The sequence below is a fragment of the Ptychodera flava genome, chromosome 16 (assembly GCF_041260155.1).
Source record: "Ptychodera flava strain L36383 chromosome 16, AS_Pfla_20210202, whole genome shotgun sequence".
Lineage (NCBI taxonomy): Eukaryota > Metazoa > Hemichordata > Enteropneusta > Ptychoderidae > Ptychodera > Ptychodera flava.
In genome coordinates, this window is record NC_091943.1 from 17,406,352 (window position 1) to 17,434,296 (window position 27,945).

Below are 27,945 nucleotides of genomic sequence, written 5' to 3' on the forward strand. Positions count from 1 at the left end.
GTCCATTCACATTTGCTTCATCTTGATTTTATTCATTCAATGTGTTCTCATTTTCTTTCTCAACAAAATTTGCTAATCTTTTAACTTTCCTCGCTTATTTTAATTACTTTTCAATGAAATTGCCTGCAACACTAGTTTTTTTATTACATTTTTAGATGCTTTCGAAATAGGTTGCTTTGAATTTTACTCATGGCACATTTAATTTACTTTGTAGTGTTAGTGATGTTATTTATCTCAACGTTGGTAATCCTAGTTGTGCATCAATGTTCCATGCATACAATAACAAAATCCAAGTTGCTATATTCCAGTAACATCAGAAGTTCATTGCTTGCGGTGTATATTTGGTGTGAATATGAAACCAAACTGAAAATCCACGTACGAAGGTTTTATTTGCAACAGTACGGTGTATACATCAGAAATATAATCCTGAAACAATTGTTGTAAAATGTTATGATAACAAGCTAAGTCACCTATGCCACACATCAAAAGTCCCAATAAGCAGGTGAAGGCGATGGTATACAAAACGGTATTTGTCGTAATAAAACTTCTCTCAAACGCCTGAACTGACCTAAATTTCTACTCGTACGGGCAAGAGTACCATTGACCTAACGATTGTCACATCACTGTGAATTGTGTTAGTGTAAGGCTGCGTTCACAAGTAACGGTCGGGGGGACCGCAGGAGGAACCGCGATTGAAATCTTAGTTTTTTCTAATTCCCCTTCAGTAACTTCAAAAACTTTCAAGTCCCCCGTCAATATGATCAAAATTTTTCAAGTCCCCCCAACTATCATATAGCCGCATACTTATTACGGATGCGCGCAATTAAAAGATAGACTTGTATTTGGCAGTTACACTCGCAGATGTTCGACACTACCCTTAATTAGCAGTTTGTAGAGCCATATTCATATAAGGCAAGTTCTTAAATTAGTTCATTTTTAAACGCATCAGTGAATTTTTTGGATTTATCAGGTCTAAGCTGACTTGAGTTAATGCAACTCTTGGCAGGTAAATGACACCTGCTGAAGAGCACACAAGATGACAATTATGAGAGAGTATGAAAATTGTGAATTCCTGGCAACATTTTGCAAATTGTGAAAAAGTGAGCACAGTGACTGACCAAAATATATTTTAAAAAATAAGAGACACATATGACTTAGATGCTGCTCAAAATTGTTAATACTGGAAGATTAGATATTCCATAAAATAAACGTTTTAATCTCTAACAGTTTTGATGTAATACTGCAACTTTGGTAGAAAATAAATAAGTTAGTTCCATATAGTCACACATTTTTTTATATAAATTAGTGTGAAAATTTAGAATATCAAGCATGATGACCCCATCTTTTTTCTTTAATATTTGATTATTCTCATGTGCCAGAATTCAAAAATCCCCTGGTCTTCCATATCATATGGTGCTCTCTTGTGTGATCTTATGTACAAGTATATTTCACTGTCATGTGCGTCATTTGACCCAAACTCTTCTTCAATTACATCATAGTCAGAGCTATCTCTGTTACTGTCGCTATGCAGGTACAGTGACACTGCAATAGCAAGGCAGTAGCTGTATTAACTTTAATTATTTTGAAAATATTTTTGTTCACTTTATACAACCGTGTTCTTGTTCTACTCCCTACAACATGTTGAACTGTCCATAATTCAGCTTGCCAACACAGCCAGTGTATGTGTTCTGGATATTTGCATCATTAAGAATTGACTTTCAGGCTGGACTGTAATTCAGTTATCATCCAATACATATTAATATATACATGGTTTGTCGACAAACTAAAATATTGTGTGTTTCAGCATACTGTAGGGAGACAGCAAGAAACTGTATTTGATATAGTGCATAGAAATCTTGAAAAAGTCATCTACAGTAGAAGCTTCTGCCACATTACTGGGCCCACTTGTTTGGGATTTTTTCGACAAATCAGAAATGCTTAGATTTTTTCGAGATAAAAATAATGAAATGTGACAAAATGGTTCTAGATTTTGTTTAATTATTACTAATATTAGAAAAATTGAATGAGATTAAAATGTTATTCATTTTTCATTGATTACGTGACAAACCTTGGAATGGAAAATGTAAAGGTAAAAGGGTGCAAATGTAAAGGTAAAACGGAACTAAAAATGTTCAAGTACCCCCTTAGGCATTGCAAAACATTCAAGTCCCCCTCCACTACCCTGAAAATTTTCGAATCTACCTGAATTCCTCCAGCCCCCCCCCCCCCCGCCAGCCCTTATCGTTTTTTGTGAACGCAGCATAACTGTAAAACACATTGTTACAACAATTCAACAAAGAACAGGAAAGTACAGAATATACAACTGACATTGAACAAACACTTTCACGTCAAGACTAACTTTGAGATTATATAAATTTGATATCTTAACTTCAATAGAAATAAAATAAAAAGGTATAAACATGCTGACTCAGTAAAATAACCCAGACGACTGTAAAAACCAACAAATGTCACTCAGTGAACAGATGTATATTTTCCCGTTGTATTCATCAAATCTAGTCATAATGATAGTTTTCTTCAACACACTCCTTCCCACCATACCATATACCTTAATTGTGAAGTACGCTTCATGACAATAAATCAAAACTATGTAATATTGATATGGCATCCAGCCTGCGGGACATCAAAACCAAAACGAGAGGAATTGTAAAAATTGGACTGATAAGGGCGCTAATCATGTAAACCCGCCTGGTTGTTCAGTACCTGGAATTCACTCAAGGCACTAGTGACAAAGTGAAATTCTGAAACTCTGCTCCATGCACTAGTGCATTGCAAGAGACAAGGAAGTTAGCATCTCTCTAATCCACTGTTCATTTAATAGTTAATGATGAAAATTTTTATGAAAGCAAATGCTTCTGGCTCGAGACATAAAATCAACTTAAAATTTCAAAAGAGTGATTCCGTCATTCACTTTTTCTGATTTCGAAATGCTATACTACAAGATAGTTAATGAAGTGGTGTTAGCTAAAAAGTCACATTTCTCGAGTCATTCAGATCGATCGTTTTGTCCTTACTTAAGTAATGTTGGGCTCTTGATAATGCAGCAAAACTTTATTTGACAGGTGTTACTACTACTAAGCTTCGAATTGTAAACAAAAGTGAACGACGTTGTGTTAAATGTCCTTACAGAAATTGAATCAAACTTCTACACCATTGTTTAAAGTCTAAACTATTATAATGCGCATTGAAGTTCTCTAAAACATCAAAAATTGCTACTCTAAAACTTCAAAGTTTCACATCGTCGCTCACTGGCAGTCGTGATTTAGTACCGTGGTCACTACCATGGTACCAGCACCCTCTACCCATGAACTTGTGTCCTGCCATATGCTCAGTGAATCGTGATTGGGTCAGATCAGTGGTTCTGGCTCTCTCTTAAGGTTCCAAGACAAGAAATTGACCTTTTGAAACAAACAATTTTCTGGTGATTAATAAGGTAAGAACCCGAGTAAATTGTATATTTTCTGAAAGCCTAGATATAGGTGAACATTTTGGTAACAACAGTAGCAACATTGTTTACATAACTATCACATGACAGGTAATTTGCAAAACCTTTCAAAAATCGGTTTTCCCTATGTTTTGTCTCAATTCTTCAAAATATCCCACTTAAAATTTCCGGAGTGCAAGCTGTTACAACGCTCTTCCAAAGCATGTCTCGGATTTTTATATCTTGCTTAGAGTTTTTGGAGAACAATTTTAAGAAGTCAACCAGGATTAAATTCACCGGGCTGGAAGATTTTCTGGCATAAAAATTGTTTTAGAATTTTTTTCAAAGCCTTATAACTCAAAGCATTGAAACAAAACATAGGGCAAACCGATTACAAAACTTTGTTTCATCAGTTCACAGAACGGCATAGTGCTAGGCCTTGGGCCTTGTGCGTCAAATACGGAAATGTAACTTGATTGTTTGGCACCTCTTTGTCAAAGTTCCTAAATTTTCTAATATTTACTCTAGACAAGAGGCGACATCAATATAGAATAATATTTTGCAAAACTATCTGTCTAAATCCGAAAAACGCATGAATTTTTGAATATAAACATAATAAATGCTTGACTGATAATTGGAAAATTGCATTGCGCCAAACGTTTTTGACAGAAATCCAATAGTTTGATGAAATACAGACATAAACATCATCTTTGTGTTTCTGTCTAAGAAAAAACTGTGATTGGTTTGTCATTCCATCCTTTACATGTAACAAAGATTCTGTCTGGGCTGACAGCAATGTACCAGGGATATCTCACTTCACCCTTGAATAGATTACGTCTCCATGTTCCATCTCTATTCCACATCGAAATCCTAACATTGCTACGATCACAAACGTAGAGATTGTCAGCACCATCTACGGCAATGCTATGTGGTAAGTGCAGCTGACCATTGCCGTGACCATACTGACCGTATTGGTACAGGAAATTGAACTCAATATCAAATTACTTGATGCAGTGATTGTCACAGTCAGACACCATGATGACATCCCTACTGTTGACAGCAACAAAGTAGGGGCAGTTGAATTGAATATGATCATCACCTCGATTACCAACCTCTGCAACATACTGACCAATCTGGGTGTACTTGAGTAACCTATGACGTTTGACATCAGTGACCAAAACAAATCCTTTCAAGAGTGCTATACACCAGGGATTTGTGTCACTAGGTAAAGTAATTATTCTTATAACTTTATCAGTTTTATCACAAACAATAATTTGTAAATTGCCGTCATCAAGCATGTAGTAGTGGTTGTCGTGTGAGACTGCTACAGACTGTGGCTCGAATGGTTTGGCCAACTGATCGCTGAAACTTCCAAGCACCTTTTCACATGTGTAGTCTTGGTTCAGTATCTGAACAACGTTGTTGCCTTTGTCACATACCAGAAGTTGGTCATTGTGAAATGTTAAACCACATGGATTATTGAACTTCTGTCCTGGACTAGGACCTTGACCCTCCAGTGTGGATTTTGACCAGCCACCTGTAAGGTCAAGCACATCATCAGAGTGGAATTACAATGCATTTGCCGTGTAAAAATTGTTCTCACAACACAGCTTGAAAGTGAGAATAGATATTATTACAATTCAAAGTGTATCAAAATGACAATTAAACAAGTTAAATGCTCAATTTGACTATTTTTAGTAATTCCATAGTTTCATGTCATTTTACCATGGCAAAAATGTAAATTCGTCTTACTGAACATACTAGACTGTGAATAGAAATGCCATTTTTGCAAAGTACATGTAGGGATACATTCGTTTGAATTTTTAGTAGGAGGCTAAAACTGTAGGGTTATCTAATGTCTGGAATTAGAACCTTGACCTGTCAGACTTAATTTCTCCAGCTGAGCACAGGGTCACTTGGGTCAGGGGTCAAAACTGGCAAAGCAGTTGGTTAATGAATTAGATGTGTTGCTGATGATTTGATATTGTAAACAGAGATATTTATAAAAAAATAGTACATCAATGTGACAATTAAACAGAGTAAATCATTAACTTTACTGAATTTTACCATTCCATATTATGCTGTATTTTCAGTATGGCATCAATCAAAATCTGGGCTTTTTAAAATCTGTCTCAGAATATAAGATATGCCATTCTTTGTACATTCATGTATAGATGTTATTGCAAGACGCATATTATGAATACATATCTTTGATAGTTTTCCGGAAAATTAAACCTGTTTGATCCCTAAGTTTTGTCCCGGATTTTAACATTGATTTTTCCCAGTTGACCGCGAGGTCAAAGAGGTCAAGCCAAATGAATGTAATGAAATTGAAATAAATGTCATAGCAATAAGTTGTGGTTGCTTATGTGGCTTTAAATTGAGAATAGATATTGATATAAATCAAACTGCAGCACATTGACAATTTAATAGGGTCAATATAGTACTAAGGTAGAACTCATTAGTTTTAGAACAAATATTGTTAGCTCCACTGTCAGTGATGCGGAGCTTATCAAATAGGCTGATATTCTGTCATCCACCCGTCTGTCCGTCCGTTCGTTTGTCATCCATATGTCGTCCGTCAACATTTGCCTTCTGTCTCGTAAACCGAAGGTCCGGTTGCTTTGAAATTTTTACAGCACACTTTGGTTGACCTCATGTAGATTTCGTCAATCATTATGAAATTGGCATATTCGTATTTTGGGGGCATTCTTTGCTGGTTTTGGTTAAAAAATCTTCTTCTCTGACAGTGCCCGCCCGATTGCTTTGAAATTTGATATGCTATTCACTTTGGGTGATCTCACTTAGATTTGTTCAAATTGTGGTGAAATTTGCATATTTGTATTTCGGGGTCATTTTTTTGCAGTTTTTGGTCAAAAATTCTTATAAGACTCTGAAACAACTTCTCCATTTACTTTGCAATTTTATATGCAGGTCCGTACGGATGACCCTAGTCAGATTTGTTCAAATTGTGCAGAAGTATGCAAATTTGCATTTTAAGGCAATTTTTGCCATTTTTGGTCAGAAAATTTGTATCTCAAAAACTACTTCTTTTGAAAGCTTTGATATTTAGTACACAAGTTCCTACGGATTAACTAAATATGATTTATTGAAATTATGATGAAATCTGCAATTTTGTATTTTGGGGCAATTTTTGCCATTTTAGTAAAAAGTGTTATTTCTCAAAAACTACTTGTCTAATTGTTTTGATACTTAGCATGCAGCTTCCAAGAGATAATATAAATATTTGGTATGCAGGTTCCTAGGATTAATATAACTCTGATATATTGAAATTATGATGGAATCAGAAATTTGTATTTTTGGCCATTTTTGCAATTTTTGGGTAAACATTTGTTATTCAAAACCTACTTGTCTGAAAGCTTTGATATTTCTTAGACGTGTTCTTAGGGATGATCATGTGACATGTTCAAATTGTAATGAAATCTTCAGTTTAGTATTTTTGCAGCTATTGTTGCCATTTTTGGTCAGGCCATCTTAAAATTTGCAATCAAAGATTTCACCCTTCATCAACACTTATGTCATAGATGGTTCTCTACATAACACAGTGGAGCTATATTGGCTGTTAGGTTGCTTGTAATGCCGACATTCACGTGATTTAGGGAAGCCCATGTTGTCATGGCAACACTTTTAGACACCAGTTGAAATGTTATCGCTGTATTTCATTCATTCATTCATTCATTAATTTATGTGACTACATATTAATAATATTTCAAAAGTTCTGAAATAATGTCTTCCCAGGATGCTGTCAATAAAATGTGAGGAATTCAAAGAGATTTACAATGTTAATTTATTAGCTAATATTGTAGCAAATAAAGTAAATCTTCCTTTAATTCTCCTTATGACACCATTAGAGCAGAAATTGTTTATACATTTGTAATAGTTTAGGAAATTTTGATATTGCAACAAGATCATTAATCTTCCGATTTTTTATCAACTGGTTTACTTCTTAATTGTGAAACTGTATAGTTTTTGTATCAACTAAATTATTTTATTCATTCTGCTGAAAGGTTCTAATGTGGAACATGATTTGCATGTATGGTCCCTACATTTTGGCTGTTTAACAAAGGGAAATACCTCGTTAATGGCATGCCGGTCGTCACACATTTTGACCTCTCTGCCGTATATATCCTCAGTTCACAAAAACCATATAAGGGCCTTGAAGATTATTTACTGACTTCTCTGTAGGTGTTACTGTCAATTCAAAATTCTTTTTCAACACTTTCAGGATGATATTAGTAGAAAACAGTGCCTTGTTGAAGGCTGCAAGCAGGTAAATGTTACGAGCGTACCCTAGTCATTTAACCAGGGTTCCCCTTTATATATCAGTACAATCAGATTAGGGGACATCAGAAATGTTACATTGGTTCCTACATGAGATCGTTTACAAACATTATCCAATCCTTGCAAAAGCATTTCACTTCATGTATTGTATCAGGAAAAGTTATTCTTCTTTAACAGCTTGTGACCGTGACCATATCACTCTCTTCCTACATGGTAGTGGTACTGCAAACTTATATTTAGAATGCTTATACACAGCAAAACAACATATGTAACTCACTGCATCAAACAAGCTCTATCAGCATAACATTAATTGAGAAATGTAACTACCCTTTCAGTCTGTTCTGTTTAATTTATATGAACCCGAGAAATGAACATTCACCACGCCCTCTCTGATTGCCATATATTGAAAATCCGGTCAAAGTATCTAAAGTTAGGGACTGGACAGAAAGTATTGGGGGAGTTTTGGGGGTGGGTGGGCTGGAGGTTTTCAAAACACCACGGCTTCCAAAAAAGTGACCCTTCAAAAGTTCTTGCACAAAAATTAGTGACCCTCCCCCTATCCGTTCTTGAAAATAAGTGACCCTCCTCTGTTACTCAATACCCCCTAACAAACCTGCAATGTGTTCAAGTCCCCCTTCTGACTTGCTATACTTTTGAAGTCCCCCTCCAAAAAGGAAGGAAAAATGTGTCCAAAAATATCAAATCATATGTGTGTGATAATTCATTTAAATGTACTTTGCTTGAAGAGGCAGGGAAAAAGTGCATGCGTGTACAAAAATGTAATTTTTATATTTCATCGATATTGTTGATCCATTATACATGGTAGTCTATAGGAAAACTATGGACGTGCATTTTCTAACATAAAACTAGCAATATCTGTTCATAGACATTTAATAACCGATATAAATGTTCTTGGTTAGCATGGGTTGTTTCCAAGTGCACATGTGAACAAGAACTTTGATTTTGGAATTTCACTGAAAACGTTGATCCACTATACTATACATGGGAGTCTATGACAAAACTGTAAATAATTTTTTCCAATTAAAAACATGCACTATTTGTGCATATATGGACCTGGAATAATTGACATAATTGTACTTGATTAGAATAGGGGGGTGGTTACATGTGCATTTGTGCACGAGATTTTGATATTGGAATTTCACCTAAAATGTTGATCCACTATACATTGTAGTCTATGAGGAAACTATGAATATTTTTCTTATAGAAAAGTAGCTAAATCTGACATGTGTAATAATGTACACTTGATTATTGATATTAATGTACTTGATTAGAAGAGGGTGGTTACATGTGCCTTTGTGTACAATAAATTTGATTTTGGAATTTAGCCTAAAATGTTGATCCATTATACATGGTAGTCTATGAGAAAACTACTAGTATGTACGTGCATTTTCTAACATAAAACTAGCAATATCTGTTCATTTATAGACGTTTAATACCTGATATAAATGTACTTGATTAGCATGGGTTGTTTTCAAGTGCACATGTGAACAAGAAATTTGATTTTGGAATTTCGCTGAAAATATTGATCCACTATACTATACATGGGAGTCTATGACAAAACTGTAAATATTTTTTTCCAAATAAAAACATGCACTATTTGTGCATATATGGACCTGGAATAATTGACATAATTGTACTTGATTAGAAGAGGGCGATTAATTGTGCATTTGTGTACAAGAAATTTGATTTTGGAATTTCGCCTAAAATGTTGATCCACTATACATTGTAGTCTACGAGGAAACTATGAATAATTTTTTAAAAAACAAAACACGGCAAATCTGTGTGTTTATGTATGCTTGATTATTGATATTTATGTACTTGATTAGACTTGGGTGGTTACAAGTCCATGTGTATGCAAGAAATATGATTTTGAAATTTCACCGAAATGTTGATTCACTATACATTGTAGCCTATGAGGAAACTACAAATAACACATAGGTTATCTGCTCCCAAATTGTTATTCAAAGTATGTTTGACCTGAAGCTTCCAGTTGGTATTGATGACACTATGGTCTATTCTAAATAGTTTGTATTCTGTCAAAGTCTTCAAAAAATAAAATACACATACAGCGACATGAACGTTTGCCAAACCTATACCCAATGTACTGTCAATGGTAGAATGATATCAAATACGTGATCTCCCAAACTGTTATTGAAAGGCTAGATTGAAACTTTTAGCCATTATAGGGGACAGCTATGCACAACAGAGGAGTTGGGTAAGTAGAAATCATGACAACCTAAATCTTTTGCCTCAATGTGGCTGCTTGGATCATCAATAAATTGTTTAATATACCCTAAAACTTGCGCCCGAAGGCGTGCCAAAAATGGAAAGGGCACAAAATGAAAATGCCAGAAGGTATTTTTCTTTTTTTTCAGTTTTCCACATTCTCCAATACGTGCATATGCAAGTTCAGCTTTGATGCATGTAAAAAGATGACCCTCCCCATATAATAGGCTTGCACAAAATTTGATGACCCTTCAAAAATCCTTGCGCGAAAAATGGCGACCCACCCCCGAAAACACCGTCCCACCCTATGTAATTTCTGTCCAGTCCCTTACTTAATAACGATTAACTACATCCTGTATACACTTACGTGATGAATCGCCAATCACACATGGCTGATTTGACTGCTTTGTTTTAGTGGCCTTCGTTTCTATCTTTGTAAGCTGGACTTCTTTTGTCAGCTGATGATGCTTGGTTCGTACCACAAGTCGTTCAGAAGGCTGTGTCTGTTTCTTTCCAACAACACCAAGTTCTCGCCCTCCAATCACTTCAAGTCCAGAGTTACCAGTTTGTTTAGTCATACTTCGCTCTTCTCTCTGCACCTGGAGTTGGTAGTGAGTGATGGTGTCCATTCTATCTCCATCTTTCCTTTCTACTTCAGATGTTATTGGTTTACCTGCACACATATTAAAGCAATAGATAAGTAGCTTTATGTGCTTTTTAAAACTCTGCAATATCGTATTAAATTATGCTTATTGAGCCACGTTCACAAATGGCAATAATACTATCCGCAAGTTTATTATGAATGATATAACCTTTAAAAGACTCTGGTGCTTCCTAGGGAAGGAAGGACTCAATGCGAGAACAAATGTCAGTCTTGTATGAGTGAGTGAGTAAGTGAGTGTGTGTGTGTGTGGGGGGGGGTATGCTATCTTGCTTGTCAGTGCATGTAAGCTTATAAAAGCAGGTAAACTTTGCTTAAATACGACAATAACAAACCCAAAACAATTTCATGGTAACAGTTTCATGACCTGTTTACAACTAAATGCAAACTCAATATAAATTACGACACAATTCCCCAATTTGTCTAAAAAGTTACCTTTACTAGTGGTGGCATACCTTCTTTTGTGAGACGATTTCCTTTGACAACACCAAGATCAATCTGTAAACAGTCAGGATTTTCTGTGAAAACCAGGTCACTGTCAGCGTCACCACAAGGTACATTGGTCAGATCATCATAGTGCTGCTGTTGATCTTTCATCTGTTTTTGTGCCGTCATGATGTCCACAGCTCCACCAAAAGTCAGGAGATGGTTCAGATATGAAAGCATACTTTCTGCACTGGCAATTTTATGTTCCAGAAGTTCTATATTGGCATCACTTTGTTTACACTTTGGTATGTAGATATCATCAACTTGACCCAGCATTTTCATTTGCTGTTTTTTAATTTCATCAATTAATTTTTCACAAAGCGTATTAATTTGTTGTTCAGCTGTAGACCTGTTGACATCCAGGTCTTGGCGAATACAACATGCTCTGTCCTTTGTTAATTTTAAATCACTAACTTTCTGAGCAATTTTCAGTGAGTATGCTTTCATATCTGGCATATACTTCTCCAGTGCCGACTCTAGTAACAACATCTCATGATTTGGTGGTTGATGGTCAACAACAGTACACTGATTGCATATTGGAACTTGACAAGTATCACAGTAGAATTCTAATTTAGTACTACGGTGATTAGCACAGAATCTTGGCTGAGTCATTCTGAAGTGCTGTGTTGACATCTTCTCATTGTATTCTGCAATTGTCATTGGTTCATGATCTTGCGAGACTGTCACTTATATGATTTTGTATGCAGACATTGCAGTAAAAATGTCCACCACAGTCACCACACCAGTACTGGGCCTCCTTCCTACACCCACTCTGCTCACAAACCGTTTCATCGATCCTTTCAGGGCGGACGTTGCTGCCGATGACCTCCAAAAGGTCATTCAAAAATCGATTGCTGGTGATAGCTGTACTCCTCCAGAGGGTAAAGTCAATTGAATCTTGCAGGTTGGACATATCAGCTGACCACTATTTGCTTTGACCCATTTTGTAAGACAACATTCACAAAATGTGTGATGACAAGGCAGTATTTTCGGTGACTTGAAACGCTCCATACAAATTGCACACATCAATACCTTGTTATCAATGTCAGTCAGCAGTTTTTCTCTGGAGTCTAACGATGAAGCCATGACTATATTTGGTCAAAGGGGTTGACTGACAATAATAAAACAAAAACGGTTCTTGTAAACACTTATAATTTATGTTACAGGTATCTCTATGAATATCTTACAGATTTTTTTGCTTTTCATGCTACAGCTAAATATTTCTGTGTGTCTCCTACAGCATATAGGCTTATGCTATTTAGCGAAATAAAACGAAACGAAACGAAACGAAACGAAACTAAAGGTGCCTCTTCTATATGGCGAAACCAAATGAAACGAAACGAAAGGAGCCTATTGTATTTAGCGAAACGAAAGAAACAAAACAAAAAGAGCCTATTCTATTTAGGGAAACGAAACGAAACCGTGACGAAAGGAAATGGGATGAAACGAAACGAAACGTATATCAGTTTGACTTGAAACACAGTTTTAGTTCACAGAAAAAATAACTGAATATAAAGTATTTGTGAAGTCAAGTCAGAATAAGTACATATACACATGATTGTGAATAATAAGTGACATTAGCCACAATCTTAAATTATCAGTACACACACAAAAACAGTATCTGGAACCAAAACAAATTTCCTAATTTAGCAGGACACCAAAATTTGTACTTAAAAGGGGCAGGGTTTTCATCAGCTTAATCTCTTGGCAAATGGACTAACTGTGCACAACTTTTAAAGAAGCAGAAAAGACTAAAATGACATAAAACGGCCTGTGTCAACAACCACTAGTGTGAGAACCAGGTATTGAGGATTGCCCCTTTAACAGAGCTATTATTGTAATTTTGATCGTGATGTCTTTCTGATTTGTCAATTCATAATGAATTAAATATGAATTCTTCAACAAAGGAGTGATTACAAATTCGTATGAAGTAATCTACTGCTTTGATCAATGCTTTCCTCTTATTTAAAATTTCAGATATTTTGTTGTCAAATAATCTTGACAATGCGACCTTAAAATCATTGACTTTGATAGAAAAGATCAACCCTGTCAACTATTTAAGATATTAGGAAAGAATATCAGGCCTAAATCAACTATGTGTTGAAAAAATTATTTGTTCAGTAATTCTATGCTGAAATAACCAAGAAGCTAAAGTGAATGTGTCATAATAGGGTTCAAAAGAAGCTAAGCCTATTCTGTTCAGCAAAACGAAACAAAATGAAACAAAGTAAAATGAAACAAAACGGAGGTTTTGGTGTAGCTGGCTTGAGTTGGAAATGCATTGCTAGTAATCTACTTGCAGGCATGGCTGACAAGCCTATATTTTTCATTTATTTCAATTTATCAACCATTGAAGAATGAGAAGAAAAACATCAAATTACAGCTCCTATCTGTCATAAGGCGATTGGATAAGATGTCATTTGAAGACAAAATAATAAACTAATTGGGTGTGACTTCATATCATACACAAAAGTAAACATATAAAGGGTCTTGGCATGATTGAGCAATGGCTCCGGCCTAACAACAATGAAAGCAAAATCACATTGTTTACAACAAGTTTTACATGACTCAGAACACAATACCCATCTGAAATTTAGGTGATTGTATTAGATGTAATTGAAGTTAAAAGTGACGTGTAAGCATAGCTATATATATGGTCACAGCTATCCGTCTTAGCACCTCTTCTTTGTGTCATGTTTAAATAGACAAGGTCTTGGCATGTTTAAATGCCGCAAGCCTCTGATAAATTAAACACAATTGCCAACATGGGGTTATATTGGACTATACCAGCAAAAACAATGGTCATGCATCTGTACTTCATAGTAGCGGTACAATTTCCTAGTGCCAAATGTTTTTGAAATTGATACTGAAATTTCTGACTTATATATAGCCCTGGATAGTCAACAATTAAAACAAAGTGACATATGTCATAGCCCTATTAGATCACATCATGTACAAACTAACACGCATGCATCATAATATCTTGACACATATAGATTAAATCAAAATTTAGACTTGAACATCACGTCACGACACTGTCGTCTTGAAATAAAGACTGAAGTGGTTCTTACAACCAACAACTTGTGTGCCAGCTTAACTCATGATCATATTCCCCAAAATATAGGCAAAACGAATTGAGTAAGCTTAATTCAAGCGTCATGGGCCACGTGCCACATGCCATGAACCACGTGCCATACGCTGAATGCCATATTTCGCAATTCAAGTTCTGCAGTTAAAGCTAGAAACACATAAATTTTCACTGCAATTACTTTATCTATTCATCTACATTGATTAATCAGCATTAGGCGCCTTCTATATGCATGACTTGGTGACCTGCAATACATGTGTTTACGAATTCTACATGTAGGCCTAGGTTATTAAGGGGATGAACAGAAATTATATGAGGGAGGGCCAGTGTTGTTCAAATAAACGCTGTGCGTGAAAAAGCGACCCTTCAAAGGTGTTTGCAAGAATAAAATAGACTCTCCCCAATTTTAAGCCTAACAAACATTGACCCTTCCCTACCTGTGGAAGTCAACATTAATATTTCATTTGACAAAGGATATGACGCCATTAGGTACCTCATCCAACCAAATATGAAGGCTGATGCACATGTGACTAGCAAAGGAAGTGAAGAGGAGTGAATCGTGCTTCGTTATGTTTCGTTTTGTTTTGTTTTGTGTCGTTTCGTTTTACTACATAGAATAGGCTCCTTTTGTTTCTATTCATTTGTTTCGGTTTGTTAAATGGAATATGCTCCTTTCCTTTCGTTTCGATTCGCTTAATAGAATATGCCCAGCTTATTATATATATATATATATATATATATATATATATATTACAAGAGTTTTTGCCTACTTGTTTCCTGGTACCTATTTGTATTCCTATCACTGAAATCAGCATTTAAGATCACCCAGATATTCGGCAGTTACTTCTACCAACACAGAGTGCTTTTTAACTGAATCCCTTTTTTAACTGTTGGCTACTCTAGCACTAAACAACAACAATAACAAAGTAATAATAACAATAATAAGAGACAGACACACAGTGTTGGGGGATCAAGGTCAACTACTTTAATACAGTTGACAGGCTGCAAGCCAAAGTCCGCCACTCGGGTCGGACGAATTACAGAGTAAGGTAGAAGTATAAGCAGGTAGTGTAGTGGAAGAAGGAAAAATTCGTACGCTAGTTAAGATTTGGGTGGGAGGGTGGGGGAACGCTCGAGGGTCAAAGCTAACAATGAATACTCCAGGGTAGCCTCGTTCCCACGATATCCAGCACAGCCTCGAATCCGCCCCATTTAAATTACAATAAAACAAGTATTATTGCACACTTAACTGTTGGCTACTCTAGCACTAAACAACAACAATAACAAAGTAATAATAACAATAATAAGAGACAGACACACAGTGTTGGGGGATCAAGGTCAACTACTTTAATACAGTTGACAGGCTGCAAGCCAAAGTCCGCCAAGATTCCCCCAACACTGGTGGTGGGCGCTAGCCCTCCTCCTGAGTACATAATGCGAGGGCCATGGATTTTGTGACTTTGAACTTTGTTTCATGGGACAGAACTGTGTAGCGTTCGAACGCATTGGATTTCCAATCGCCTTGTAGCTTGATTAATAAGGGGGGAATTCCCAAATTAAGGGCAAATGTAGCTCCGCCACGGCGGAATGAGTGACCGGAGTAGTCGGCCGGCTTAAAGCCGCAGTCAGTAAGAATGAGTTTGAGTGTTCTAGTGAATTTCGCATGCGTTAGGACCAGGGGGTGGTTGCAGTGGCTTTCGACGGCATATAGTTAAACAGATGGTCTCTGGCTTGGTGTGTAGGGGAGAGTCGTATCATGTTAATAAGGGCTCGAATTGGACAAAGAGGAGAGTTCTCGATGAGAGGGAGAGGTAGTTCGAGTAGTCGCTGACCGCACTGAATTGTTTTGGTGTGTCTGATCGTGAGGATCGCAGACGTTCCGCGTATGGCGATGTCGTCTCTACGTAGGTATTTGTTGGAGTCCGGCAAAGTTTGTGTTTGGAGGAGCAACGTCGATTTCCTGGCAAATGTGAAGAATGCGAAGAGGCAGGCGCACCAAAATGTAGCGTTGAATGGTATGGAAAGGTCGAGCTTGGCGTAGATTGCCTGAAGTATGCACGGTGTGATGGGCAGCTTTTGCGCGGGTGGTTTCCCGTGGGTCCGGGTGATGCCTCGTCGAAGAACAGTTAGTAGCCAGTTGTTTTCCAGGGGGTTGGGGTAGCCCGCCTCGGCGTGGAGGAGTCGAATGATATTTAGGTAGCCTGGGATGCTCGATGGTTTGAGTGTTCTAGCGAGAAAAACTGCGTACCGGCAGACTGTAAGCTGAGTGCATGGCACTGGGCGGAGACCGAAGTAGAGGCAGAACCGGAAGTAGGCGATGCGTTGGGAATTGTATGTGCGTTTCGTTGACTCTGCATATGCTGCTTGTTTGTATTTTGAGATTTCGCCGTCCAGTTCCAGGAGTTGGTGCTGGTGTAGAGGCCCTGTAGTAACAAAGAGTAGGAATCGTCGGTCATATGATAATGCCAGTTGCGTAATGGGTGAAGTGCATGAGTGTGGAGAATGTCCACGGGCTTGAAGTAATGTTTAACTTTGTGTAAGCGCGATAGTGAGTCAGCAAGATTATCTCTCGTGTTGACGTATCTTGCTGTAATATAGAAATTCGAAAGGGCCGAAAGCCAGAAAAGTTCGCGCAGCCAGGTCATGGCTGTAGTATTGCGGGACGTGCCGGAGTTGATCATATACATCGTGGTAGTATTGTCCGTATATACTACGATGTGGCGCCGGTCCCAGAAGTGATGCCACCGCTTGCAAGCGAGTAGTATTGTGTAGAGTTCTTGCAAGTTGATATGTGCGTCTGCAATTGTGGGGTGGTCCGTGGACCATCGCGTATAAAACCAGTCGTTTGCGTAAATGCCCGCTCCTGCCATAGAGCACGCGTCGGTGGTGAAGATCTGTTGGGGCAACGGTGTTTCCTCGATGAAGAATGCCGTACCATTGAACGTTTTGCTCAGATTTGCCCACCAGCTGATGTCGGCTCGCGCTTGCTTGTTTAGGCGTATGTGGTGTGATTGACGTGAAACGGAGTTGGTCAAATCGATGAGACGTCGCAGAAATGTGCGACCGCCGCGGATAACTCGTGCCGCCCAGTTGAGTTTGCCGACTAGTTGTTGAAGCTCGCGTTTGGTTGCCCGCCGTTTGGGCAGCCAGCATGTAAGGAGATTGCTAAGGTCCTGCAGTTTGCTGCTGTCTAAGGACAATGTCCGGTTGTGCGTATTTATTTCAATGCCGAGGAACGTGAGGCATTGGGTGGGTGCGATCACTTTCTCCCAGTTAATGGTGAAGCCAAGTTGTTGTAACAGTTGTAGTAACGCTTGGAATGTTTGCTCGCATTCCAGTTTGGAGTCCGCAATTATTAGGAAATCGTCGAGGTACACTATCACAACTTGGTACCCTTTTCTGCGCATCATTCTAGTGATACTCCTGGTAATGCGAGTGAAAATTTCAGGGCTTTTCGCTGCCCCGAAGGGCAGTCTCGTGTCAACCATGTAGGTCCATGATTGATTCCCTGCGAAGCGGTAACGGAGACCTGTAGCACGCTGAGAGTCTGTGCTTATGGGTACATGGCGGTAAGCTGATTTTAAGTCAACTTTGGCTAGAAAGGCGCCCGGTTTGCACGCTGAGACGGCGTTATCTATCGTTTCGTATTTGAAGGGAGTGGTCGACGCGTATGAGTTCACGCTTTTATCGACGGGCTGGCTGCAGTCGTGGATGAGTCGAACTTTATTTGAGTCTTTCTTAGGTATGGCGCCTAAGCTGCTGACGATCCGCGGTTGATTAGCAGTAATTCTGTAGTTACCGGCGGCGATTTCGTGGGCGATCTGTTGCTCGACCGCGTCGCGATAAGCTGGATCGGTGCAGGAGTGTGTTGAATTGACCCTTCATGACCCTTTCTAAATTTTCAGAAGATCGCCCTCTATCTTTCTGAAGGCCCTCTGACACAAAGGTCAAGAAACTTCTTGGTAAAACAATTAAAAGGTTAAAGATTAAATTACACCCAGGCAGACACGTTTTTTCCTCCACTGTCTTAAAGCAAGTAGACATGCCACGTGGATCTCACAAACACTCCAGCCAAAAGTAGGACTGTAGGCGCAAGGATGTAAGTTGATTTCCTTTTATGACTTTCCAATTATTTAGAGGACCACTTTGAATGCAGTGCTTAGATATTTTAGTAGAATTTAGTTCTTTTATTCCGTTTACTTTGGACTTGATTTACCTCGACTCTCCGGTATAGACAATGAATGACCTTGTATTTTTAATCTCTTTATTTACCCAGTTTTCACCGCTTCTTGAATAAACCTATCCTAAACTAAAGCAACTGAGGGTGGTTATTTCTTGGAGTGGTTGGCACTTAGCGGATACAAAAGTAACTGGACTCCGCCACAGTGAAAAATCGACGCAAGTGAAACATCGTTGGAAGTGAAAACCAGTGAACCATTGGACAAGACACTGGCTCGAGTGCACAGGGGACACTGGCATATAGGCTACAAGGTAGGCCAACTGTATACACATATACAGCCAACTACAACTGACTCAAAGAAACTATAATGGAAGAAAATAAAGTCGAAGGAGCTGAACAACCAGCTCACACAGAATCTCAAAATGAAGATCAAGAAGATATTTCTAAGGCAGAAAATACCACAGAACAAACAAAGGAAGGGGCGGTTCCCAGTGGGACGGCCAGTGCTGAAGGTGGATCTACTGCCCGTGCTGAAGGGCGCCCTCTACAGGACAGTAGAAAAAACGAAGGAGGACTGCTCTATGCTACCCTGAACACTGAAAAGGCCCTCTCAAGCATTTGGAACCAAACAAGGGGAGTTCTCATCGACCTCAGGGGGATGCAGGACCCAACAGAAAGCAAAATTGATACAGCAGAGACACTTTCCAAGGAATATGAACAAACTTGGAACAAACTTCAGAGACTTTATCAACAAGACAAGACTCCAGAAGGTAAGGAGCAAGCAGAATTAACGGAAATAAGCTTCAATAGGAACATTGAACAAGCGAATGAATACATTAACGATGCAAAGACAAGGAGAGCTGAAAACAGCGCCCCCAACTTCAAATCACCATCCGAACGAGGATCTACACTAGGCAGCTTACGTAGTTCACACAGAACCAGATCATCAACATCATCTAGAACAAACGCACTAAAGGCACAAGGCAAGGCACGCTCTGCAGCAAGAGAGGCAGAGTATATGAAAACAATTGCTCACCATCAAGCAAAAATCAAAGTTATCGAAGCTGAAATGAAAGCAGAAAAAGCAAGGATAGATGCAGAAACCCTCCAGCAAGTAGCGGAAGAAAATTCCTTACCAGTACATACACTTACTACACCAGACCAGTCATCAAACGACCATGTATCACGATACATTGCAATGAAAAGAGAAATGAAGCATGATCCATTACCAGCACTGAACTTTACCGAGTTCATACCCAAAGCACAAAACAAAGACTTAGAATCATCCCCTCTACTGATACAACCAGGACAGGGAACACCAACAGAATCAGGTGAGACAGTCACACCTACTTCAAATCAACAGACACCTACAACAAGCCAGAACAACAACATGCAACCTCTGACGGAGATAGCCAAAATGATGGCCCGTCAACGTTTACCACTACAACAACCAATAACATTTGGAGGCGACCCAACCATGTACATGTCATGGAAAAGATCATTCGAGGCCACTGTAACAACGGCCTGCATACAGACATCTGAGAAACTTGACTTCCTGCATAAATACACGCAGGGAGATCCAAGAAAATCGTCGAAGACCATCTACAACGTTAGTAGACGACCCAGACGAGTCATACAGAGAGGCTTGGATAGAACTAGAAGACAGATTCGGCAACCCTGCAGTCATCACCGCAGTAATCCTGGAAAGACTGAAGTCCTTCCCGAAAGTTAAACCAGACGAAAGCAAAAGCTACTCGAACTATCAGACTTGTGCTCTAACACAGAGGCACACATGAGAAAACTTCCTGACCTTTCGTCCCTCAATACACCACAGGGACTCAAGCCCGTCACGGAGAAGTTACCAAGATTCGTCCTCAACAAGTGGAGAGATAACGTGGCATCATACAAACGACGCCACAAAACATTTCCTCCATTCAAGTTCTTCAAAGACTTCCTGAAAGACACAGCGAAAGCAGCATGCGATCCTGATATTCCAAGACCAGACGACACACACCCTGGAACAAGTAAGTCAAAATCCAGTCAACAAACGAAGACTAGAGCGCGTGTACACGCAACGAAATCATCAAATGAAGAAAAACAATGTCTCTTTCACGAGGCTACCGGACATGACCTGAAAGATTGCAAAGCATTTGCAAAACACCAGTTGCTGACAGAATTGAACTGTGTAAGAAGAAAGGCTTGTGCTTTAAATGCACTGAGAAACATCTCGCCAAAGACTGCACATCGACCATCGAGTGCGCCATATGCAAGAGTAAGAAACACATCACCTGTCTCCACGCTACACCCGGTGACAGGTCTAAGCAGAAAACAACCGAAGCTAAACCAGAAGATAAAGAAAAGGAAACCCAAGAAGCTACAACAAAATGTACCAGACTCACGAAATGCCCAGCCGGACGTTCGTGTGGGAAGATAGTCCTCGCAAAGGTGTATACACAAGACCGACCAGCAGACTACATAGAAACTTACGTAGTCCTAGACGACCAGTCCAACGCCTGTATGGGTGACAGCCACCTCTTCGACGCACTGAAGATACACGGCCCAGACCTTGAATACGAACTGTCAACATGCAGCGGCAAGGGAGAACTCAGAAAGGGACGACGTAGCAACCGCGTCATCATTCTAAGAATCACATGACGGAAAGAAAAAATTCTCTCTTCCCGTCCTGCTAGAAAACGACAACATACCGAGCGACAAGAACGAAATACCCACACCAGACATTTGCAAGACCTTCAAACATCTGAAGCCCATCATCGATTACATTCCAGAACCAAAAAAGAACGTTGGAATTCATCTCCTCATCGGCAGAAACTGCCCAGAACCACTGAAAGTCAGAGAAACAAGGAACGGACCTGTTAACTCGCCTTGGGCTCAACGCACCGACCTAGGGTGGACAATTTCAGGTGAACTGTGCCTAGAGACAGCAAGAGGTGTAATCCGCACTTCAGTACACCGTACTACTGCAACCCTCAACAGCTACGATGAATCGGCGCTCGAATGTAATCATCACATCCACATCAAAGACATAATAAGCCCGAAACCCGTCAACTTCGGCACCACCGTCTTCAAGCAGACACCTTACGACGAACAAAAGGCACCCTCCATTGAAGACAAGCAATTCCTGGACATTATGGAACGAGAAGTCCATGTAAATGAGGAAGGAAATCTAGAACTTCCTCTCCCCTTCAGGCAAGACCCAGAAATTACTGAACAACCGACAATCAGCTCTGAACCGATTCTACAATCTACAGAATCAGCTTCAGCGTAAACCACAAATGATGGAAGAATACTTTCAGTTTATGAAGAAAATAACGGAACGTGACCACGCAAGTCCTGTTCCAGAAGATGAAATAGATGCCGACAACGCATGGTACCTACCACACTTCGGTGTCTACCATCCCAAGAAACAGCAGATCAGAGTAGTATTCGACTCCAGTGCAAAGTACAACGGAGTCTCCTTGAACGACGCATTGCTTCAGGGACCTGACCAAATGAACAGCCTCCTCGGTATCCTGCTACGATTCCGACGCGAGCAGACAGCAGTAATGGGCGACGTAGAACAAATGTTTCATAGCTTCCACGTCAACAAAGAACACAGAGACTATCTGCGCTTCTTTTGGTTCAAAGACAACAACCCCACGAAACCAGTAATTCAGTACAGAATAAACGTACACCTGTTCGGCAATGTCTCCTCACCAGCTATTGCTACCTTCGGACTGAGAAAGATTGCTGAAGACGGCGTATCTACATATGGAGAAGACGTGAAAGAGTTCATTGACAAGAACTTTTACGTCGACGACGGACTAACCTCAGCACCAGATGCACAGAAAGCTATTAGTCTCATCAATAGAACAAGAGACTTACTAGCGACCAGAAACGTTAACTTCCACAAGATCGTTTCAAATGATGAAGAAGTCATGGCAGCACTTCCAAACGAAGTATGAGCCAAAGATCTACAGAGTTTGGATTTCAACCAAGACACCTTACCGACACAGAGATCATTAGGGTCAAGTGGTCTCTAGAGGCGGACGCATTCACATTCGAAGTAGACTTGAAGGAGAAGCCATTCTCACGGCGGGGAGTACTGGCGATCGTCAACTCAATATACGATCCACTCGGTATACTCGCACCAGTTTCCATAGAAGGAAAACTAATACTACGAGGCCTCATGACAGAAACTAAAGGACGCAACTCATCAAACCTTGGATGGGATGAAACATTACCAGAGAAATATTTGCCCAGATGGACCCGCTGGTGCAACAACCTCAACTACATCACAAAGATACAGCTACAGCGATGCTACACTCCACCCACCTTCGGACCCATAAAGAAAACTGAGTGTCACATTTTCTCTGACGCCAGCAATGAAGCCATAGGTGCCGTAGCGTACTTGCGGTTGACTAACCATGAAGACAACGTCAACGTATCATTCATACTTGGCAAGGCAAAGGTAAACCCGACTCATGCAGTCTCCATACCTCGCCTAGAACTGTGTGCAGCCGTCCTAGCGACAGAACTTGCACAGAAGATCACATCAGAAATCGGCCTGAACATCGACAACATCATATATCACACGGACAGCGAAATCGTCCTTGGATACATAAACAACAGCTCGAAACGTTTCCACGTATACGTAGCGAACAGAGTAGAAAAGATACACAACATCTCATCACCACACCAGTGGCGACATGTGTCTACACACGAAAATCCAGCTGACATCGCATCACGCAGCGTACCAGCCCAAAAACTCAACTCAACTATCTGGCTATCAGGACCAGCATTCCTGTGGCAGCGAGACGAGCAAGACAACCATGAAGAAACAGAACACAAATACACAGTAAGTGACGAAGACCCTGAGGTCCGCAAACAACTTGCTGTCCTCAACACATCAACGAAGGAAGTAGAACAAGACGACTTAGGTGCTCACCGATTTCAACGATTCTCATCATGGAGATCCTTGAAGAGAAGTATTGCCAACTTAATAGGCAAAATCAGACAAAGAAATTCACCAGAAAACACAGACAAAAAAGAAGAGAGAAGTCTCCAGAAGAACTGAAAATTGAGATGATGGCACAAGCAGAAACCATCATCCTACGCTCAGTACAGAAAAGCGTGTTTCATAAAGAATATGAGATACTATCTGCAGCAAAGTCAGCAGACACTGACAACAACAGACTACAGAAACGGAACCCCATCAGCCGGATGAACCCATTCATCGATGAAAAAGGACTCATCCGTGTTGGAGGAAGACTTCGTCAATCCGACATCGACCTCTGCGGCCGACACCCCATCATCCTCCCACAGGACAACCACATTTCACGACTTATCATCGATCATGTACATCGACAAGTACAACATCAAGGCAGACAACTCACCCTGTCAAACGTCAGAGCTAACGGCTATTGGATTATGGGTGTACATGACATGGTAAGAAGCATACTACACAAATGTGCGATATGTAGAAGACTGAGAGCAAAACCACTCACTCAACTCATGGCCGACCTACCGTCGGACAGAACAGAGAAAACCCCACCATTCACCAACGTCGGAATGGACGTATTCGGCCCCTGGACTATAGCTTCCCGCAAAACCAGAGCCGGTACGTCTGAAGCAAAGAGATGGGCAGTTATCTTTGTCTGTCTCTACACTACAGCAGTACACATAGAAGTAATAGACTCCATGGACACTTCATCCTTCATCAACGCCCTACGTCGCTTCATAGCTATACGCGGCAACATCAAGAAACTCAGATGTGACCAGGGCACCAACTTCATCGGCGCAAAGAACGAACTTCAGGCAGCAGCCAAAGAGCTGGATCAAGACCGCATCAAGAAATTCCTTACAACAAGAGACTGTGAGTGGATTTTCAACCCACCTCACGCATCCCACTTCGGCGGTATATGGGAACGACAAATTGGTACCATCAGACGCGTTCTTGACTCCATGCACTATCAACTAGGCAAGCAACAATACACACATGACTTGCTGACAACTCTCATGGCAGAAGCCAGCGCCATCGTCAACTCCAGACCTATAACAACGGTATCATGATCCCCAAGCTCTCACCCCAAACATGCTACTCACAATGAAGACTCAATCACCAACCCCACCACCAGGCTCATTTGTCCAACAAGACATCTACAGTAGAAAACGTTGGCGACGCGTACAGTATCTAGCTGATCAATTCTGGATACGATGGAAAAAGAATATCTACAAAGCCATCAGCCACGACCAAAATGGAACAAATCTACAATCAACGTCAAAGAAGGAGACGTGGTTCTTTTGAGAGAGAAAGAATACGCAAGAAACAGCTGGCCCCTCGCTCGCATAGTGAAGGTCTACCCCAGCGATGACAACAAAGTACGAAAAGTAGACGTGATGATCTACAAAGATGGCGAACATCGAACCTACCTCAGACCAATTAGTGAATTAGTTTTGATTGAAAGTACAAATTGAACTCTGTGATTGAATTCAATGAACACTATATACGGACTCTCTTAGTATGAACCCTTTCGTATATACTCTTAGCTTTTAGAATTTATTTAGACCTAAAATATTATTAGGCATTTATTCTATTTGAAATTTATGATTAGTAAAAATTCAGCTTACCGCGCATTTTTAGACGGGGAGTGTGTTGAATTGACCCTTCATGACCCTTACTAAATTTTCAGAAGATCGCCCTCTATCTTTCTGAAGGCCCTCTGACACAAAGGTCAAGAAACTTCTTGGTAAAACAATTAAAGGTTAAAGATTAAATTACACCCAGGCAGACACGTTTTTTTCTTCCACTGTCTTAAAGCAAGTAGACATGCCACGTGGATCTCACAAACACTCCAGCCAAAAGTAGGACTGTAGGCGCAACGATGTAAGTTGATTTCCTTTTATGACTTTCCAATTATTTAGAGGACCATTTTGAATGCAGTGCTTAGATATTTTAGTAGAATTTAGTTCTTTTATTCCGTTTACTTTGGACTTGATTTACCTCGACTCTCCGGTATAGACAATGAATGACCTTGTATTTTTAATCTCTTTATTTACCCAGTTTTCACCGCTTCTTGAATAAACCTATACTAAACTAAAGCAACTGAGGGTGGTTATTCTTGGAGTGGTTGGCACTTAGCGGATACAAAAGTAACTGGACTCCGCCACAAGGAGGCATAGTTGGACCTTTCGACTTTATGGAGGGGTGTGCCAGGGTCGATGATGTCGAAGCCATAGGTAATGCCGTGCAGGAGGAAGTCGCGGTCAATATCGTTCTGTAGTTCATTTTCCCATGTTGTCAGGCAGTCAGTCAGAGGGCTAGCCACCTTATGCTATGCTTGGCTGTTGGAGTTGTTGCTCCGGAATGCTTTGTGGCGATACTGTGGGTGGTCTTTGTGACAGCCCTCCTCGATGCACACATGCGCGAAGCGACAGGATGACCGTTGGCAGCCGGTTTGATTTTGGAAGTCGAAACAGATCTCCTTGCCATTGGAGTCGTAATGCCGGCCTTTTGTTGGTTTCTTGGAAACATTTCCTTTTGTCTGCGTAGTGTCTCTTTTATTGAGATGATATAATGAAAGGTGCAGGTCGACAGAGCCCCATGCGATTGAGTCCGCCGCTTGCTTTTTTCGATACTCGTGATCATATCGCAGAACTGATGCGGATGTGAATGATTGCGCGTAATCCCGATGTTGATTGTATGATCGAGGTAGTCTAATGTGTCCTTCGGAGACATACCGCGGTTAATTAATGTCTTTAAGATGCGGGCGTTGGCCGATATCCACTGAGGGAGGGAAACTTGGCCCGGTTTTGGTCTCTGCTTGGATGTTCGCATTATTAGTTTCATGTCCCCATCAGCCGCGAGTTCGGCCTCATCAGTTGCGTCGAGCGAACCGTTTTTGGTGGTAATAAAGTCCGGAATGAGTAACGGTTTACGCTCACCTTTCACAGAACTCTGGTCGTTGGTACGCTTGATGTGCTGGTCTGATATGATGTCCTTGAGCGCGCTGTCGCCTAGCTCTTCGAGAAGGGCGTTCAAGTCGCTATTTTTGGCCAGGGACTTCGTAGTCACCTCGGCTGTCGCCGTCGCACCTGCAGGTTGGTCTGGAATTGCCTGTTGCTTGGGATCCAGAGGAGCTTGGTTTTCGCATAAGTTGGTCCGTGCGTGGCGGAGCATACCGCGTTGACCGATAGGCAATTCAAGAGCGATGATGTCTTCGTCGCTGAGGCGTTTGAGTACATCCTTCGATGGGATGGCCTGTGCCGTTAGTATCCTGAATGTGTCTTCCGTAAGGCCTGCTGCCTCGCACCATGCTTGGAAAGTTTGTTCGGTGTCTCCCATTGTTGTAAGTTCGCTCGAGGGTCAAAGCTAACAATGAATACTCCAGGGTAGCCTCGTTCCCACGATATCCAGCACAGCCTCGAATCCGCCCCATTTAAATTACAATAAAACAAGTATTATTGCACACTTAAGTTCTGACAAATCGATGAACTTTAAGAACATCTTTTAAATTCTGGCCATGTTTTTGTGTTTGTGTCTCCATGGCGTACATTTAGGTCAGCTCGGTGGATATTTTAGCAGTGTAGTTCCTTGTAAATAATGCATATCAACTTGAAAGCTGCATACCGACATCCCAGTATGGTTTACTACCCATATCTCCCAATTTGTACTCTCAAATATTATCCTATAAGAATTTTCCAACCCAATGATATAAGTTCAGTTCAAGATATGTTAAAAATCTTCTCATATGTCAGTGTTCTATCTATGATTGGGCGTGAGTTCCCCATAAGTTAGTTAACTCTGCTGTAATATTGAAACGCTCGTAAAATTACTGTATATCAATAGCCGTTCAGTTAAAGTGTACCTGTTGCTTAAAGAATGGCCATTAAATTAACTTTTACATACTAGTTGAACGTCGCAGTAACACCTGGAACACAAACATATCGTAGCAACAACACAACTAATAATGGCGTACGCTAGTTGTCCTCCGTCCAAATACCACATATTTCTCTACCTTGGATGAAGGACCTTCCGAGCAACGTATTCAAAACTAAAACATTCGATGTGAAATATATAATGTGCATTTTGAAGTTTACCTGATCTTTTCCTGTTCAGCTTACTCAAGATAAGCTTATCAACTTAAGCTTGATTAGCACGGATGACTCGCTAATATTCCACTGGAAAACTTCACAAACCTGATTAGCCTAATAAATAGACATTCATGTATCAGTAGAGCCTGTATGACCGTAACTGACCTTTACACAACATGCGCATGCCTTTTCAAAACAACTTACCTAGCAACAGTAGATGGCCAGCCGGCGGCTAATGCTAGCTGTTCTATGCAAATTCTACACCCCGACACTTAAACAACCATGATTTGACCCAAACACTTTGTTGTCGATGGCAATCGTGGACATTTTCTCATGATATTAGGGGTGAAGAGGTCAACTATATATAAACCTATGATAGATAAACTTCAGAGGGTTTTATCTCCTATCACGTTGTATGTATATGACAATGAAATCTTAGTTATCTGATG

At 40.2% G+C, this 27,945-nt stretch overlaps 2 protein-coding genes across 2 annotated transcripts in view; both read right to left on the reverse strand.

Moving 5' to 3' along the window:
• LOC139114160 (sulfhydryl oxidase 2-like) overlaps positions 1-27,945 on the reverse strand; it is a 179,112-nt gene that overhangs the window by 9,336 nt on the left and 141,831 nt on the right. The gene's annotated exons all lie outside the window — the stretch shown is intronic.
• Positions 372-27,669, reverse strand: LOC139114157 (E3 ubiquitin-protein ligase TRIM71-like). Its single transcript, XM_070675718.1, has 4 exons — positions 27,503-27,669; positions 11,108-12,249; positions 10,359-10,664; positions 372-4,979 (listed from the first exon to the last, which is right to left on the reverse strand). The coding sequence occupies exons 2-4, from the start codon at positions 11,796-11,798 to the stop codon at positions 4,444-4,446; spliced, it is 1,533 nt and encodes a 510-aa protein (XP_070531819.1). The 5' UTR covers positions 11,799-12,249; positions 27,503-27,669; the 3' UTR covers positions 372-4,443.

Coding starts and splice junctions, on each gene's coding strand:
- LOC139114157 (XM_070675718.1), bottom strand. CDS start 11,798: ATGACAATTGCAGAATACAATGAGAAGATGTCAACACAGCACTTCAGA. Junction 10,665..11,107: donor AAATCGTCTCACAAAAGAAG/GTATGCCACCAC, acceptor ATATGTGTGCAG/GTAAACCAATAACATCTGAA. Junction 4,980..10,358: donor TGTGATTGGCGATTCATCAC/GTAAGTGTATAC, acceptor TTGACCTTACAG/GTGGCTGGTCAAAATCCACA.